Source organism: Rhinolophus sinicus, linkage group LG06, assembly GCF_036562045.2.
Source record: "Rhinolophus sinicus isolate RSC01 linkage group LG06, ASM3656204v1, whole genome shotgun sequence".
Taxonomy (NCBI): Eukaryota; Metazoa; Chordata; class Mammalia; order Chiroptera; family Rhinolophidae; genus Rhinolophus; species Rhinolophus sinicus.
This window is the reverse complement of record NC_133756.1, coordinates 39,864,440-39,882,493: the sequence shown is the minus strand read 5'-3', so window position 1 is coordinate 39,882,493 and position 18,054 is coordinate 39,864,440. Positions and strand designations below refer to the sequence as shown.

Sequence of the window (18,054 nt, the reverse complement as noted above, 5' to 3'; positions counted from 1 at the left end):
CCTTCTGGCAGGACTGCTGTATGTTAGTATATAAGAATGTGTATTGTACAGCTTCACGGAGTGCCATTCATATTGTCACAATGGGGAATGCCCCCTCCTCGGTTGTACAGAGTTCTACTTACACAGCTGTGCATTTTACCTTCCTCCTGGCAGCTGCTTGAGACCTAAGGAAGGGTAAGGACAGTGACGACACTGATTAATATACTGGAAGCTCCTGCTTACCCTCCTATAAAGTATATACAGAAAGTCTATAACCTAGGTACACTGCAGCATCTGCTATTACTTTTTTTCCCTTCAAAAAAATCTTTAAGTCCTCTCCAGTGTCTTCAGCATTAAGTCTGTTACCAGTGGATTTTAAAAGTGCTGGGCTAATTTTTATGAGAATCACTTGGATGAGTTGCTTAAAATATAAAGATTCCTAGACTCGAGATTGAAGATTCTAGCTTGAGAGATGGAGCATCAGTATTTTAGAACACAGCCCCCCATGCTCTATCCCAGCCTGGGAAATTCTGAGGCATAGCCATGTTTAGGAAGCACGGGTCTACTTCCTCGCTGGACTACAAAGCCCTCCACTATTGGGCTTCAACCAGCTTGACTCATTTCAGGCTATATGTTGTATTTCAGCTTTTCTGGAATATTCACATCACTGAGTATATCATGCTGTTTGGTGCCTTACTTACATCACACATTCCTTTTGTCTGCAAGGGCTGTTTTTTGATTTCTCTGTCAAGTGAACTTGTTTCTTGTCCTTTAAGACCAAAATGAAATGGTATCTTCTTGAATTGGACTTCTAGTACTCCCTCACCTAGAATCAATTCTTCTCATTTCTAGGTTCTTATAACAGTATGTATTATAGAAATGACCCTCAAAAATTGTTTATTAGATACTGCCCCAAAAGAACTTTTAAAACTATGTATTTAACATCACAAATTTATTTGCAGCATGTTTATGTCGTAAATTTAAAATCACTACCAATCATGTAATTTCTATCATATTAAAATATCAACTCCGTCAAATAAATGTATGTCATAGTTTTTTAAAATATGACAGAAGTAATCTTAATACGTGTCTTAAGTCAGGTTATTCCAGAAGACAGCCTCCTAGTGCAAGTGTGACCCCAGGAGAAACAGGTAAGGGAGTAGGAAAAACATGGCAGGATTCAGGTGAAGTCCCAGCCTCCGCCGGATGCTGCTGGGAGCTCAGGTGGCAATTGCACATGCAAGTGTATCCCATTTCTGGGCAACAGAGTTGTCTTTCGAAATTCTGCACTTGTCATTATTGGCTGAGACAGTGGGTATGCATGAGGCAGGGGAGGGGGACAAGGAACAGACTTCTAGGCTTTTTCTTCTCTATTTTAAGGTGGAGAGGCTCCAATAACCTAAAGCAAAAGCAGCAAAACATACAGGCTGGAAGGTGGGGCGCAGCACTAAATAAAGGGCTCTGTGCCTATTTGCATGAGTTCCAAAAGTGTTCTCAGTAATACCCCAATATTTTATCAATAATTTAAAAAATACATAGACTTCTGATTCTGGGAAGATACAGTATATATATACTTTTCCCTGTTCCTTCCACTAAGTGCAACTAAAAACTCTGAACATTATACATAAAATATAGGAGAGTGGGAGGAGGACCAGCTAGGGATCTCTGGACCTAAAAAGCAACACAGCAGTGAGTTCCCTGGGTTTTCCTTTTGCCTTTCATGTCCCAGACTGGGCAATGAAAAAGCCAGCAACCTAGAGATGCAAATGGACTCAGACAAAAACAGTCACAACAAAAGCCTGCTTTCTGCAGCCAAAGAACAAGAAAAGGTAGTCTTAAGGAGAAAGTGTTTAGAAAGTAACAACTCTTCTGAAGGGGCCCAGCTGGAGTGCAGGAGACAGGTCAGGGCAGGAGAGGTGGGAGTCCCGGTCTCAGAAGCTGAGGCTACTGGAACGGATGAGATGGCTGGGGTGAAGAGAGGAATGGAAGATGAGGGCCGAAGACAGAAATGGGGGAATGTTTATAGCATTATCAGCCTTTAGTTTAGCAATTAAAGAACTTGGGAGCTTTATAAAAAAAAAAATACACAGGCCAACTGCCCCTGGAGAATCTCGGGTCCTTTATGTTATTATTATTTTTTTAATTCGAAAGATGATTCTAAGGTGCACTAAATGTTGCAAACAGTTAAAGGGTTGGACAGAAAAAAAAAATTGAGGACTCGCCATAAACGGAGATGATTGAGAGGAAAGCATTCAGGATATTCATGGAGGCAGAGGCATGGCTGCGAGTGGTCAGCACCACCAAAGCTGCAGGATGGCAGGGATCCAGGACTCAAAGGCGGTTCTGTCTGGAACAAGGAAACAGAGGACTTTGTTAAAAGATTTCCTAAATATTAGAATAAATGAGAAAAGTAAATATTAGTATCTTGTTTTAAAGGCCAAAAAAGAGAGTTGTCCAAAGCAATGATAGGAAAAAGGAGTCAAGAAAAATCTCACAATAACTTTAGAACTGTCTGAACAGTATCTCTTATGATTTTATTTACAGATGTCTATGAAGTCAGTCTATTTACAAAATGAGAGTACAAAATGATGTCAGAAGGCAAGCACTGAGATACAAATCTAATTTATATAGAGTGAAGACTTAAGCAAATTATAAAAATATTAGGAAATGGCAAAATCATGACTCAGTATTATACTGCCTTATATAATGTTTCTTATTTGACATTCTGGTATTTTCTTATACATTATTAGTTCTTGACTAGTTAATTTCCCTTTAAATATATAATTTTTATGATTTAATATCTTCTGAAAAGACAGCATGAAAGCATCATTTTAAAAGAAAAATGGTAAATACTAACATATATGCAAAATGGTCTATTTTACACTATTTTCACATTTTGATTTACCTTCATTTTGTCAACAGTCCTATGGTGTAAATACAGCAGGTTTTAGAATAACTGTTAGGCAGAAGAGGAAATGGAAGCCCTTGGAAACTAAGTGATTTGCTCAAGGACCTTCGACTTCTGTGTAGCAGTCAGAACTCAAACCCAGGTCTTCCGATTCCTTGCAATTTTCGAGCACATTTGTTCCATTACGATTCCTGTGTCTTATCACTTCTGACCAGGCTTAGGGAAAAACTATGCCCCCTGTTTGACAGAGACTGTGCCAGTGGCAAGCTCTGGTTTGTGAGAAATAAAAGTGAAAGACAGTTCAGATATTTTGTCCAGAATGAAAAGCATATCAGTCGTTTTATCCACAAGGTCAAAAGAGAGGAAAAAAACTTGTCATTGGATTCCATGGAAATGAGAAGCAAACTCTGACCTGCCTTTAAAGCTGGAGATTTCAAAGTTAAAAATAAGTAAAATGTTACTATGATTTTTATTCAAATATTCCTAATGATAAGGTTCTCTTGAAAGGGTATTATAGTTCTCCTGTTTTGCAGAAGTACAAATTAAAATTAAAAAAAGAGGCATTAAAATTCATAATTCGATTTTTATAATGAATCTCTGTGATTAAAATATGGTATCTAATGAGCAAACATTATATACAGCTATTTTAAAAAGGCATCTGTTTATAAGATGCATTTCTCTAAAACAGAGAGAAAACTTAAATCTTGTTTTTCTGAATGTCTGATACACTCAACAAACTAAAATACTCTTATAAAGAGCAGCTTTATAATAATTATTAGAAACATTATTCTACCAAGACACTTCAGAACCAAATCTCAGTAATCTTCAGGAAAGACAGTAACATTGATTCCTGGATAATCATCATTTTCAAGTTCTTTATCATTTTCTTCAGTAATACATTTGCCACGTGCTTTTTCTCGGTTTCTTTTTTTCTTATGAGAATATGGGTTATTTTTCTCGTTGATTTTCTCTTTGGAATGTGAGTTAATAATAGTTTCTCTTTCCAAAGCACGTTGTAGGCAGTTGTAAAACCTGTAAAGAAATAAGTACTGTGGTTAAATCTGTGTTATGAAACGGAATGACTGAAATACACTTAGAACTTATAAACTATATAAATTTGATGTCTCATATTAACCTTAAACTATGAAATGAACCAAAGAAATAATGTGCTTCTTGCTTTATTATTGTTTAATTTGGGATTGTGTTTTTAGTTCTTTAAGGACAGTTCTGAAAATTGGTTTAGAATCACCTCTTGACAATCTCCATTTTGCCTCAATTTCTATTCCATAAGAGGGGACAAAGAAAGTAAAAACAGAAATTATTTATTTATAAAAAATCATAATGTAATAGCTCATTTTAGAGAATTTGGAAAATATATGAAGTTACAAATACAGATAACCTCTGTATAACTAAATAGAAATAGCCACTCTCAATATTTTAATTCTTACTAGTTTATTGTTTTCTGAATTAACGTATTTATACATGCACACATATACCTACTGCCTTTTACACAATTGTGATATTACATATAAAGTTATACATTGTTTTTTCAAATTTAATATTTATTCAAAACATTTTCTATATCATCAAATGAACTACAAAATAGCGCTTTTTAATGGTAGTATAACATTATGTCATCTAGATTGGCCTTCATTTATTTTCAAATTTTCTAAAACATAAATCCACGCATGCCACAAAATGGTGTAACGCGTCCTTATCTGCTCATAAGAGCCTCTCCAGGATGTGCAACTTCATTTTCTATCATTCTCCACCCAACCCTGAACTTCAGACTCAGGTAACCAAGTCTTCTTTTTTTTTTCCCCTGGATTTTACTCTATTCCTAGAAAACTAAAGTTAAGATTAAATTGCTCTTTTATGATAACAGAGAATTAACAGCTTGTGTAAAATATCTTGTCAATCATATATAAAAAGTAAAAGAGACACGTGTGCCTTATTCTAATCCTCCATTAAAAAAACCTACGAATTCAAAGCTATGTTCTTGGGGTACCAAAAATAAACTGACAAAATGGAACAAAGACTCTTTTGTGCTGAAAGCCAAAAATAAAATCTTCAAATACTTTTTCCTTTTCCTTTTTTTAGGGAACTTTTAAAAAGTCCTTTGGAAAACTATCTTCCTCATTAAGTCAGAAATTTGTTTTTCCAATGACATGTTCTCCACTCATACTATGACCCTTTACACCGCATTTATAGCCCAGCTCTCAAAGTGTAATTTTCTCAGCTCTCACAGGCAACAAAAAGAGCTTGGAGAATAAAAAGAAATGTATGCTCAGGCAACTGTTTCTTTTTCCACTTCATATCAAATTGTCTTCAGTTTTCCTACCTCTGCAGTTAAGATTATCATGCCACGGGGCAACTTGTACTAAGTTCTCTTCATGAGAGAACTTTTTAGGCCAGCTCTAGGAAAATGAATTCTTGCTTTTCAGGTCAGTTATAGGACCACTTGCAATAAAAAAGCTAATTATTTGACGTCTGAAACAGAAGCATAAAATTAATGAAACTTAGGCACCATTTCATACCATCTTAGGTGTCTATTATTCACAAGTAACAAAGAATGCTATTTTCATATGATACATTTGGAATTTAACTGATTAAGCTCAAGCGTTTTTATTAAAAAACATGTATGTGACGTCCTATGCCAGGTGCTGGAAACAGAGGTAAGACCCAGGGTCTGCCTTCAAGGAGCTTAGGGTTTAATGGGAGCTGCAGAGCTGGAAAAACACATGCAACATGCCACGAGAAAGATTAGGAGCATACTGAGGGGACTTTGCTCCACATGACATCATGAAAAGCTCCCTGGAAAAACACCCAACGCCTGGGCTGAATTGCAAGGATGAATGGAAAGCTGGCTAGGTGATGGGAGAGGAATTATGAGAGGAAAAAAAATGAGGGTTGGGGATAAACAGAGAGGAACTAAAGTATGAAAATAAAGTATATATTTCCACTTTATATTATTTACTTTTTTGATCTTGAACTATATAGGAAAATGTGTGAGTTATTTACTAACCTGCTTTACTTCCATTTTAAAAAATAAGACTAGCAACTATGAGGAGTTTAAGACATCTGTTATTCTTGACTCCTTCTCGTCCATCCCCATTTATCTGTTGCCATGGTCAGCTGATATTCAGTCCCTTTCATCTTGTTACTCAGGGTCCTCTTACTTCCTACCTGGACGGTGTAGCAAGAACTTCCTGTTCACCCCACCTCTCAACAACCTTACGTGTCTTCCAGGATAATCTTCCTAAGGCTATGAAGTCTTAAAAACAGCACGTTAATGGAAAAAGTCAGTTCACTAAATTTATGAGCCACCATTCTTGTGCCAGACACTCAAAAAATAATGAATAAGAAACACTCTTTGCCTTTGGGGAATTCAATATAATGTGTTAATTTTTACGTTCCATTATTGTTTGTGATTAATTCAATAAATACTTACTGGATTTCTACTATGAGCCAGACACCATGTAAGGTTTTAGGATGAGAGATAGGATAAGTGACATATAAGTGTGTGTGTAAGTGTGTGTGTGTGTGTGTGTGTGTGTGTGTGTGTGTTTGGTTGGGGGAGAAGTCGGTCCTATTTTCAAAGTGACCGTGATGTAACGGAAAAAAAAGACATATGCAATTAAATAATTGCAATTCAATCATTCACATTTGTTTCGCACTGAGGCATAAACTGTAATGATACTGGTAAATGATAAGAATCTGAACCAAGGAAATGGCTATGGGGTTGAGGCAAGGATAAGAAAGATATTAAGGAAAGACTGATGGAATATTTTAGTTAGATATGTTCCATAGGTTATTGGATATATGGGTCCAACAACTTGGGAGATATTTGGAAGGCGTATCAGTATATGGGGAAGTAGCTGAAATCATGGGCCAGGAACAAAATCCTGAAGAACAACAATATTTAACCAACAGATAGAATAATAAGAGAAAGTTAAGAAGGAGCACCATAAGCAAGAAGGAAAGCAGCAGTGATACAACAGAAATTCTTATCCACAGAAACATGAAAAAGTGCTCAATGTCACTAATCATCAAGGAAATGCAAATCAAAACCACAATGAGATATCACCTCACATGTCAGGATGGTGATTATCAAAAACACACACACATAAATAAAAGACAACAAGTGTTGGCAAGGATGTTGAGTAAAGGAAACCCTTGCACATTGCTTGTGGGAAATGTAAAATGGTACAGCTCCTGTGGAAAACAGTAAGGTGGTTCTAAAAAAAATTAAATGTAGAATTATCATATGATTCAACAATTCCACTTCTGGGTATACACCACAGAATTGAGAGTAGGGACTCAAACAGATATTTGTATACCCATGTTCATAGCAGCATTATTCACAATAGCTAAAAGGTAGGAAAAAAATCCAACTGCCTACGGTGGATGAATGGATAAACAAAATGTGGTATATAAAACCAATGGAATATTATTCAACTTTAAAAAGAAATGAAATTCTGACACATGCTACAACGTGGATGAACCTGGAAGGCATTAGGCTAAGAGAAATAAGTCAGACACAAAAGGACAAATATTGTATGATTCTACTTTTATGGGGTACCAAGAATAGTCAACTTAATAGAGAGAAAAAAATAGAATAGTCATTACTAGGGGCTGGGAGTTTGGGGAAAGGGGAATTATTATTTAATGGGTACAGTTTTAACTTGGGATGATGAAAAGGGTTCTGGATATGGATAATGGTGATGGTAGTGGTTACATAAAAATGTTAATGTACTTAATGCCACTGAACTGTACACTTGAAAATGGTTAAAATGGTAAAGTTTATGTATACTTAAACACAAAAAAGAAAAGTAAACAAAACAAAACACCCAACCATAGGAAACAGATTAATTTACTTTTTCTTCCAATTTGTTTTATTTTTATCAACAATATTATATGCCAATATATTCAGCCTTTTAGTCTATACTTTATTTAAAATATTTATTTTCTTATTACAGAGTCGGTGAAAAGAACATGGCTACTCTATTCTACTTATGGCCAAATGGTGGTCCTATCTGACCCGTCAGTCCTGATCTGTTATTAATAGATACAAAGACAGCCTCCCTCTTATAACTGGTAAGTGGATCTCCAAACTTGACATTTTTCACATGGAAATCATTATGTAGGAAATTATCTAACTCTTCCCACTAAGAACTGGGCTCGGGAAGTGTATTAAACAAACACCAAATTTCTATTTGAAAATATTTTACCTTTTAACTTTGATTTTTCACATTTGCAGAACATTTCTCATTGCTGAAATATTACTCATTTGAATTTTGAATTATAAAAATTCTTATAGCCATTTTAATTGTGAAACTTTGGTCCTAACACAAACCAATTTTAGCACTCAATGTCTGATTGCAGAACTCATCACCTCGAGTATTTATTATTTTTTCTCTTTTCAATATCAGAAGAGTCACTCTTTCTCTTCATTTGGTTAGATGTACAGCTGTTCCCAAAGGAGCTCCTTAATTTGTTCACCCTTTCTGAATTCACATGTAATCTTCTAATCAGTATCTTAAGACACTTTTTACCCTTCTTTAATTTTTCACTGATTTTATATGATGAGCATGACTCTCTTGATAGCAGCATGCACACGATAATCACAAAACATATTTTTGAGTCAATGGATTTAAAGCATAATTTGATTTTATAGTTGGTGAACGTGGCTCAATTAATTTCACCAGGTGTATAGTTAGTTGATCGTGGGCTATATTTATAATCTTGTTGAAATTCACATAAGGAAGCAGAAAAACTGATTTGCTACCTCCTACATTTTATCAAATAGCCTCAATAGAATACTACCTAACAAACGTAGTCAACTTTTGGAATGGTACCAATAAGTACCTACCTATAGTTCAAACTCTGTAGCCTACTGGAGTGGCTGGTTGCTCTTCAGTTGCTTACTTGAAACCATCACTTTATTTAGAATGTTTGCTCAAAGCATTTTGTGGCCAGGTAAACTCTCAGCTTTTTTCAATCAGAATTCTGCTAGAAAATTAAGCCCTAATGTCCTAAGGCATCCATTGTACATAATGAATTAACTTCTCTCCAGTGTATCTAGAATGGTAAGTTATATACCATTGTTGGGAGAACTGAAAAATAGTCACCCGAATAATTTTGCGAATTCTGTGGTTCAAATGAGGAGCCCTGGTTGAGAAAGCCTGGATGGTGGCACTATGTGATTATTGGTTTATTCTTTTTATGTGTCACTGAAGGAGAAGGCTGTCCTATCCTGAGAATCCACACCATGACAGGACATCATTATGCACATACTATCGAATGGACACTAAAATTGTTCTGTAAGATAACTGTGTCCCCTAAGTTAGAGGTAAGAAAACTGAAGCCAAGAGAGTTGAGGCCTCATTCCCAGGTGGTAGAAGCTGCATTTGAACTCAGTTCTGCCTCGGGAGCCTAGTTGTACCTTTTCTCACCATGCGACACTGCTCCCATTGGCACTTCTGGCCTTACCTGCTTCAAAAAGAATTCTAGCTATTGAAGAAGTTTAAGCAGGCAAGTTAAGCAATAGGATTCCTGTGCATTTTATGGACAGGTTTCTGATGGTGATATGGAGAATGGCTTAGCAGAGAGATACACTAGAATTCTACTATCAGATGAGCTAATATTGCAATGGTCGTGAATGAAGAAAGGGGCAGTAAGGATGGCGAAAGAATGATTCTAGAGTTACTTAGGCAGTGATTAACAGGTTGTGAGGTGGCCAAGAGGGTGGGGAGAAGGGAAACAGGACATTATAAATGATACCAGGTTGGCCATCACCACAATAACTCAGAAATGTACATCCTAATGATGGGTAGGTCAATGGCATTATCTTCATATAAGAAAGGCAACATAATAGTCACTTTTTTCATATCAAAAGCTATTCTTAAAAAAAAGTTGAAAAAAGAAAGCAATGTAAGAGTTTTATCTACCAGCAGGTAAAGTTTAGGAACAAGTGAAGTGTAAAGATGTAAACTGATAGCCATAATCCTTCCTACTGGGACAATTATGGCAATTCTAGATCTAATCCATAAGAGCTGGGTATTGTACTCACCAGAGGTGTAAAATATTTATCAGGCTAAAATTAACCAGTCCATTCTCCTCAAAAGGAGATTCTAGGTAGTCTCCAGTAGCTCACACCCAGGGGGCAGTGTGTACCTCTTCCATGGCTGCCTTCAACTTGATCCGTTACGGTCTTGGTAGCTGTTGGGCTCTCTGACCGAAGTGCTTATGTTTCTCTCCTTTATGCCTGTCGTCATTTGTTCCATTCTTCTCGGTGGAGCTTATGATCCATTTAGTAGCCATGACAATCTGGCCTACTCTTATCTATGAGTTTGATCATCTTTTTAGTATTCATGGTAAGGTTACAAATAGAAAAGCAGTTGGTGTGTACAATGGTACCTCGGTTTTCAAACGTAACCCATTCTGGGAGACCGTTTGAGATCTGAAACATTCGAAAACAGCTGACAGCTAGGCCTCAGGATCTTGCACTCAGTGGAGGATGCGTGATATGTTTGACATCCGAGGCATGTTCGAAAACCAAAGTATTTATTTCTGGGTTTACAGCATTTGTAAACCGAAATGTTCATCGATGGAGATGTTCAAAAACCAAGGTACTACTGTATAAATGTTTTCAAAGATGAATTAGGCATATAAGAATAACATGGAAATATCCAATTAATATACCTTTCAATCCTCTTCTTGTTTTCCTCCATTTTTTGATTTGCTATCTTTAACAGGAAATCAATATATTCCTCAGTTACCATCAGTTTTCCCTCATGGCTTAATGGGACTTCTAAGCCATGTGTGCTGCGGACAGCCTACAAAGAACAAACAATTTATATATGATGAATTATGTACTAGAGACATTGATAATAACTAAAGCAAAGTCCTAGTCAGGGTTGTCTTTAAACATAGTTCATTCAGTTCTATTACAGCATTTAAGTTTATGCTTTGATATAATTTAGCTAAATACAATTGAATCAAAGGAGATTAAATAGATTTTCCCGTCATATAGTCATTTCTTAAAGAAAGTCATTCTATACATTGTCTTTCAGAGAAGCAGAGAATATCAAAGAATCCAATAACTTTAATAGTTTCAATCTCACTAAAGCTGAAAAAGCTTTAATACACTATTTAAAGAAAAGAAATAAATCTCAACAGAAGCTTCAAGAGAAAATCAAAATGGACTGGAAGTGAAAGAGCCTCTTGGCACTGCTTGAGCAGAGTGTGGTTATAAGAATAAAGCACGCCTGCTCTAGCTCACAAAGTGGCCGTTTCTCGATGATGCTTAAGGGCTAGTCTCAGTAACCCTTGATGAAACAGTCAACGTGCTACAAGTAAGTCCAAACACTGGATATAGATTAAGAACAACAACAAAAACTATCATGAAAAATAAAAATTCATTCATGAAACCTTACTGAGAATCTGCAATGTTCCAGGCCCCATGAAAGGTCTGAAAATACAGGATGGATATAATATAACGTGGTCCCTGCCCTATAACAGCTTACACTTTAGAACACGAAATAAACAGGTGGACAAAGAATTATAATACTACATGGGAGCTATGACAGGAGAAACACACACATGTATGTGCACACACATGTGTGCACGTGCATGCACACACACCACACACACACACACACACACACACACACTCAGAACGTTAAGGAAATGTAGAAGCGGTGCAACTAATTGAGACTGATGCCTCAGCTTTATGGGAAAGTTGGCATTTTAAAGGATAAGTGCAATTTCACCAGACCTAAAAATGGGGGGGAGAGGGGCATTCCTGCCAGAGGAACAATTTAGCTGTAGTCATGGAGATATGAAAGCCCATGACACATCTGGCAAACAACCAATAGTTTTCTATCTGGCTAGAGGGTAAGTATACTAGGGGGAGGTGAACATAAGTAAGGTAGATGGAAAATAGTTTGGGGAAGCCTTCAACATCAGGGAAAATATTTGGAGACTCTGACTTTTTCAAAAGGGAGATCTGACAGTATTGTTCAGAGGGACTGAAGAAGATGGAAAGCAGGGAGACCAGTCAGGAGACCACTGTCATGACTGAGGTGAGGGACACTGAGAGCTTAAGTCGGGGCAGTAACAGAGAATGTGGAGCAATCGTGTCAGGTGTGAAAAAGTAGAGGAAGATATGACAACTTGTAATTAACTGAATATAGAAGACAAAGGAGAAGAAGGTAAAACAACGGCTGTGTTCTTGCTTGGGCCACCAGATACAGTGGGGAATGAGACGGGGATTCAAACCAGTACCGTGGATTTTCTACTTAGTTGTGCTTTATAGGGGTCTTCTTCTTATTTGGGAAATAGGTCTATTTTTTAAAAATCGATATAAAATAGGAAAGTCTAGGGAACTAGAATGGAGGACAAGCTGAAATTGGTTCAAAAGCAAACAATAAATGCCATGCCAAACAGTTAATACAAACAGTAAGTACTATTGTAGATAAGAATATGGCAAATTCACTAAGGTTAGCTTGGCCAGGAAAGGACTCAGAGAGGATGTGACACTTAAAAGGGGCCTGAAAGATCATTCAGTCCAGGGGTCGGCAAACTTTTCCTGTGAAAGGACAGTAAATATTTTCAACTTTGTGGAGCATATAGGACATCGAGAATGAGGTTAAAAGGAAGTGGAGTACAGTACAATAAAATCAGACTTCAAATGTACATCTCAACAACTCTGGACTTTGCCCTATAGGAAAGAATGTCACTGAAGGTTTGTGAACAAGGGCATGGCAACAAGATTTGAGTACAGAGAGACTAAAGGCAGGAATCTAATTAGAAGGTTATTCAATAAATTGGACCACTTTATGCTCAAAGAATTGCTTTTTGCCAAAAGGTATCTTACCAACATAATCTTTCCTCTCTTTCCCACTGTTATGCCAGAGTTCCTGAAACCAGAATCTATTGCCACTGAATGCTGTAAAAAAACAAATTTGTTAAATTCTGATAATCTGACTAAATCAGATAAACTGTTCTTAGCTCTATAAAATGCAAAAACACGTATAACCCCAAACCTATAATTAAACTTAATTTTTGAGTTTTAAGACTTAAAATTAAATCTACCCACATACCTATAACTTCAAGTATAATCACAAAGTTTTTACCAGAATCTGTGCATCCTGCAACTGTTGACACTGCACATGAAGAACAAATGGTTCAAATTTCAAAATGGCATCACCATTTGCTTTTTTCAGAGCTGCAATCTAAATAAATGAAAAATGTTAGTATCAGTCACAAATATATATGACCCTGTCCTTTGGTGACCCTTTATGATACATAACTTCAGTGTTTCCCAGGAACTTTCAGACTCATTCAGCATCCCTTTTCCGCAGTAACTTTTCACTCTGTTTTCTTGGTCCTCTTTCTCCAAAAACTTATTAATCTGCTTTTTTAAAGAAAAAGATTGATTTCTTCATATACTTTCTGTGTCATTCTTTCCAACCATATCTTTAAAAATTAACTACTGTATTTAATTCCATACCAGATTTTTCATTAAGAAATAAGGCATGTAGGTTAGCTCAGTTGGTAGGAGCGTGGTGCTGCTAACACCAAGCTTGCCGGTTTGATCCCCACATGGGCCATTGTGAGCTGCGCCCTCCTTAAGAGTCAACTATGCCATTGTAGCATGAAAGCAATATGTAACCAATGACCATGGCTGTCTCCCAATTAAAAACAAACAAACAAATAAAACAAAAACAAAAACAAAAACAAAAACGAAAAGAAATATGGCATGTAAAAAGATGCTACCAGGTTTGTTTAAATACTTTGTTGTTCGATTGAGGTTTGACACACATGTTACTATTATGTCCGACCTAGAATTTATATAAGGCTGTTGTTATTTCTGTCTACCTAGTATCCCTGGGCAACATCTTCCCTCCTTCACACCATTTGATTTTGGTGGGACTGTCAATCATGACCTTGTCACTCATCATTTCTCCTATCATAATATCAGAGATGCCAAGTACCTAGGACTGATCAAGGGTAGCATTCCATTTTACTGGCAAATATAACTGACCTCAGGGGCAGAACAGCTAACCCAAGCAGGATAACTCAAAGTGAAGTACTCTGGGAATGATACATGGATCTTAGAAAAAAGTCTTTTTCTGCTGGGGTCACTGGCAGCTATCTTTCCTGCCACAAAGATCATCTATAGCAGAAGAAAATAAAGGCAGACATGCAGAGAGAATCAGTATCCAAAGAAGGGGATGGAGATTGAATGCGTACTCTGAAGACAACATCTGAGCACCTGAACCAGTGATGCAAAGTGCCTGACTAATACTTATTCTCAAGAAGCAATCCTTAGACAGTAATTGTATAACTGACTTAGACTGTAATGTATGACTTAGACTTTGTATTTATTTTCTAATCCCTTTCTCCTAGCTCCCTTCCCTTCTATGATTTATTCCAGGTTACAGGGTTATCAAATGGCAGAACTGAAATTCAAAGTTTGGACAATATGTGTCCAACGTCCCTGAACTCTCTACCAGGTCCAAGAGAATGTGTTTTGTTGAGCAACTGTCAGTAATGCTTGCATACATACGCGTATTTATACTTTTATCTCCTACAACTCAAAAAAGCCATGGTAATAAATTCTCTTTAGGCTTTATAATCTTCAGTCATTATAATTATGCACATAAATCACCTTGACTTTTCTATTCTTTTCACATGTACTTAAAGTGATTATGAATTAAAAAGTTTATTTCTACATTTATATATGAAAACTTACCATGTCATCTTTTACACAAGGTCTGTGTGTAACCAGTAGCCAGCAACAGTTTTTTTTCTGAACCTCAATACCATTTATATTCTAAAATAAAAAGATAACATAATGTAATTTAATCATACATTTACAAAAATAATAAGTACAATGTATAACATATTGTAGCCTTTCTTAAATTAATAATTCCAAGTGGTGATTTTAAATGCTACTGAGAACAATTTATTAGGTTTTTGGGTCAAGTTAACCCAAAACAAAAATGAAGCCAAATTATTTGAAATAAAAAAAAATTATATATTTTTTTTTTACTAAGGTAAAAGAACTTAATATTTTTAAAAATATGGTCATGATTTTGTCAGGAGAAAGGGATTACAAAGGGTTGTACACTAGCAGGTCATCAGTTGTACTCTAGCTATTTTATTTGGCTAGCACAATATTTAACGACAAAAACAAAAAAAAGACTATGAATTACTTTTGTAAGAAAGCACTGTTGTCACAATCCCACATAGGACCTACCACTTTTTACTCACACCTGAGCTGTTCACACCCTTATATGTCCCTAGTCTCTATAGGCATACATTTGTGACCTCTTCATTAGACTTTATATGTAGACCCAAAGGGCAGAGATAGGACTAAAAGATCAAAGTTTCAAGAAGGCAAATATTTTAACATCAGATTTTTTACTTATTAACTGAAAAAATGTTTATTTGCAAAGTTCTACTAGGTACTCTGGGTATAAACATGTCCTACCCTCAAGGACACTGGAAAGAGGATGCAGGAAACAACAAGTACTTTTAAATCACTCCACTTCTACCATTTATACAACAGGTATACTTTGCTGTCTGGCCTTGGAAACCGGAAGAGCTGTGCTTGTCCTAAATAACTGATTTGTTTTTATTCAGTGACCTCAGTGACTTTTGTATCTGATTTTATTATGGCTGCTGTAAATCGCATAGCCAAATGTGTGGCCCACCTCTAGCAAAATTACAGAATCAAGGATCATGTTTTGGGGACTAATGTCATCACTGGCTTTCTCTTATCTATACTCCCTTTATCCAGATTTTCCCCCTTTTAATTTTTCTTCTTGTATTGCCTTTTTTGTAAGTTGACCCAAATACTTCCTGAAATAATTCAAAGTGAACATGTAAACACAAGGCGTAAGATAATACATATAGCGAAAAGAGGTTCATAAAGTCTTAAAGCAGTTCAGAAGTAGTCATTACTTCCAAGTCTGTGTTTGTGTTCAGGTGGAAGAGGGGAGTTTGGGAGTCATGTCTTAGATATGTAGAGATGGGGGGAAACATTTCAGGAAAAATAAACATGGCCAAAGGCAAAGGCAGGTAAACATAAGATGAAAAATAAGAGTTAAGTTTCGGTAAATAGATAAAGATGAACAGAAGAAGCAGAAGATAGAGTTGAAAAGTATGCTGGAGTGGGAGTTTGGATTTAATGATATCGAAAAATGTATAATAAAAGATTTTAGCATCGATGAGTGACATGCACACAGAACTGTGCTTTAGAAAGGTGAATCTGTTAACAGTGTGTAACACGGTTTGGGGTAGAGACTGGTAGTTTAGTGACCTGTTAGGGAACAACTGCAAAAATCCAGGTAAGATAGGGCAGTAGAAAAGGGAGAACAGAGAGAGCAAGCCCAGCCAGTGTCACTGCTCAGGAGGCAACCGAAGCAACATCAAAATGAACAGGCCTTGCTAACCCCGGAGACCAGCAAATGATCAGGGTACCGTCTAAAGAATGAGCTTATGAGTTTGCTGTCTTTCACGCTCTGAATTCAATTCTAATACCAAAGTTAACACACAGCTAACTTTTACAGTGCTCTTAATATGGGCCAGGCACGACACTAAATATTTCAAATAAATTATCCCATTTCCTCTACACAAAATCCCTGTGAAGCAGATACTCTTTATTATCCTCAGCTCATGGAACAGGGAGGGGATGAGTTCGGATAACTTTCCTAAAGTCACAAAGCCAATAATTCCCATAACTGTGAGCTGTATCACTCCAAAGCCTAAGGGCTTGACCACTACTTCACACTGTATACTAACTACAGTATTGTACTTAGCATAACGTAAAAATTACCAGAGCTGTAATAATGGAGTGGGCCGCTAGGAGGCAGTGAATACCTTAACCCTGGCGACGTTCAATCAGGCAGTTACAGTAAATTGATTGAGCAGTTGAAGAGATGCCACCAATTTCGCCAGGCTGGAAAGTCTTTAAATTCCCTTAGTTCTCAGAAAATAAAGTTCTTTAGCCCTTGCAACTCAAGAGCATTCCCAGGCCAACAGTTTCAGCATCTCTTTGGGGCTTGTTAGAAATACAATACCAGGACCATGCTAGACCTACAGAATAGAATCTGTATTTTAAAAGATCTCCAGGTGATTAGTAGACACATTGAAGTTTTAGAAGGAGTAGTCTAATTCACCCTTTAAGTTTCATAGATAAACCGAAACCACCCGCCAGAAGGACAAACACAAAGAGGCTGGTTTGGGGTGTCGCCTTGGGTGGGCACAGGACTCCTAGTGTTTCACGCTATTATAAAGCACGCGCTGCAAGAGCACAAAAAAGGCTCACCCCATCTAGGAGGATGATGCGGCCAGCGCAGGAACTCGTGGTGAAGAACTGTTCTCGTTCATTCAGGAGCTGCACAAGGTCAACCACATCCTCGTCTACATCGCCCTTCCGGCTGAGGTCCGCTTTGCTCAGGCACTGCGCCTTCCATCTCCTGAACTCTGCACTACGATCCATGCGATGAAAGATTTAGGATCTGTTCTTTCACATTCACCCTCGCCTTTCCCTGGGGGCAGCCATGTTGAAACGAGTGGTGCCGAGAAGGTCCAAACTTCCTCGTCGTTCCGAACGTGGGCGATCCTCGTGAGGTCTCCTGGGGGCGGGGAGAGGCGGAGCCAGCAAATGTTGAAGACGGTCATACCCGCCCCTTTTCTGTGGAAACAGTGCGTGCCGTTGCAGAATTTGGTTCCCCACTGTAGAACCGGTAAGTGGTTTTAAAAAGACCCCTCAGTTGTTCAGACCTTGCATCTCCCCGGCGCTCGTCCAGGTGGAATCGAGCTTGATTTTTGGCTGCGCTCTTGCCTGCGCACAGTCCTCCCAGAGAACTGGTGAATAAGAAACTCCTGGCCCCCCGGAGAACCAGTGAATAACGAACTCCCGGCCGAAGTCTTCCCTCTAGGGGCTGCAAGTTCCTCGTCTGTAAATCCACCTGGGGAGTTTGACCTGCCCGTCCTGAGCTCCCGGCCCTGGTTTCTGGCCCTGGGTCTGCGTTTGGGCTCCACACCGCGGGGTGCCGGTTGGCGCTACCCCCGCACCCCCTGCCCGCCACCCGCTGGATTGTCCCTGCGGCCAGGCCTGGGCTTGGGATTCCTGCGGCCGCGGGTGTTTG

General features: G+C 37.7%; 2 protein-coding genes across 8 annotated transcripts in view; one reads left to right on the top strand and one right to left on the bottom strand.

Annotated features, from left to right (window-relative positions):
* Window positions 1-912: 912 nt before the first annotated feature.
* TYW3 (tRNA-yW synthesizing protein 3 homolog) lies at window positions 913-17,533 on the bottom strand. 4 transcript variants are annotated; one of them, XR_002138373.2, is made up of 7 exons: window positions 17,229-17,533; window positions 14,649-14,729; window positions 13,027-13,125; window positions 12,768-12,839; window positions 10,592-10,725; window positions 2,885-3,919; window positions 913-2,326 (listed from the first exon to the last, which is right to left on the bottom strand). XR_002138373.2 is itself a non-coding variant. In XM_019743768.2 (7 exons), exons 1-6 carry the CDS (start codon window positions 17,400-17,402, stop codon window positions 3,703-3,705), a joined length of 777 nt encoding a protein of 258 aa, XP_019599327.1. In that variant the 5' UTR covers window positions 17,403-17,533; the 3' UTR covers window positions 913-2,326; window positions 3,681-3,702. The 4 variants fall into 4 exon arrangements, 2 of the variants coding, with proteins under 2 accessions (XP_019599327.1, XP_019599326.1); XM_019743768.2 differs by having other exon boundaries at window positions 3,681-3,919; XR_002138374.2 differs by lacking the exon at window positions 12,768-12,839.
* CRYZ (crystallin zeta) overlaps window positions 17,518-18,054 on the top strand; it is a 40,707-nt gene continuing 40,170 nt past the window's right edge. For 3 of the 4 annotated variants that reach the window (XM_019743766.2, XM_074334956.1, XM_019743765.2), the window contains exon 1: window positions 17,518-17,649. The gene's annotated coding sequence lies outside the window, so the exon portion shown is untranslated. The remainder of the gene's footprint in view (window positions 17,650-18,054) is intronic. The other variant, XM_074334954.1, reaches the window with a different exon arrangement.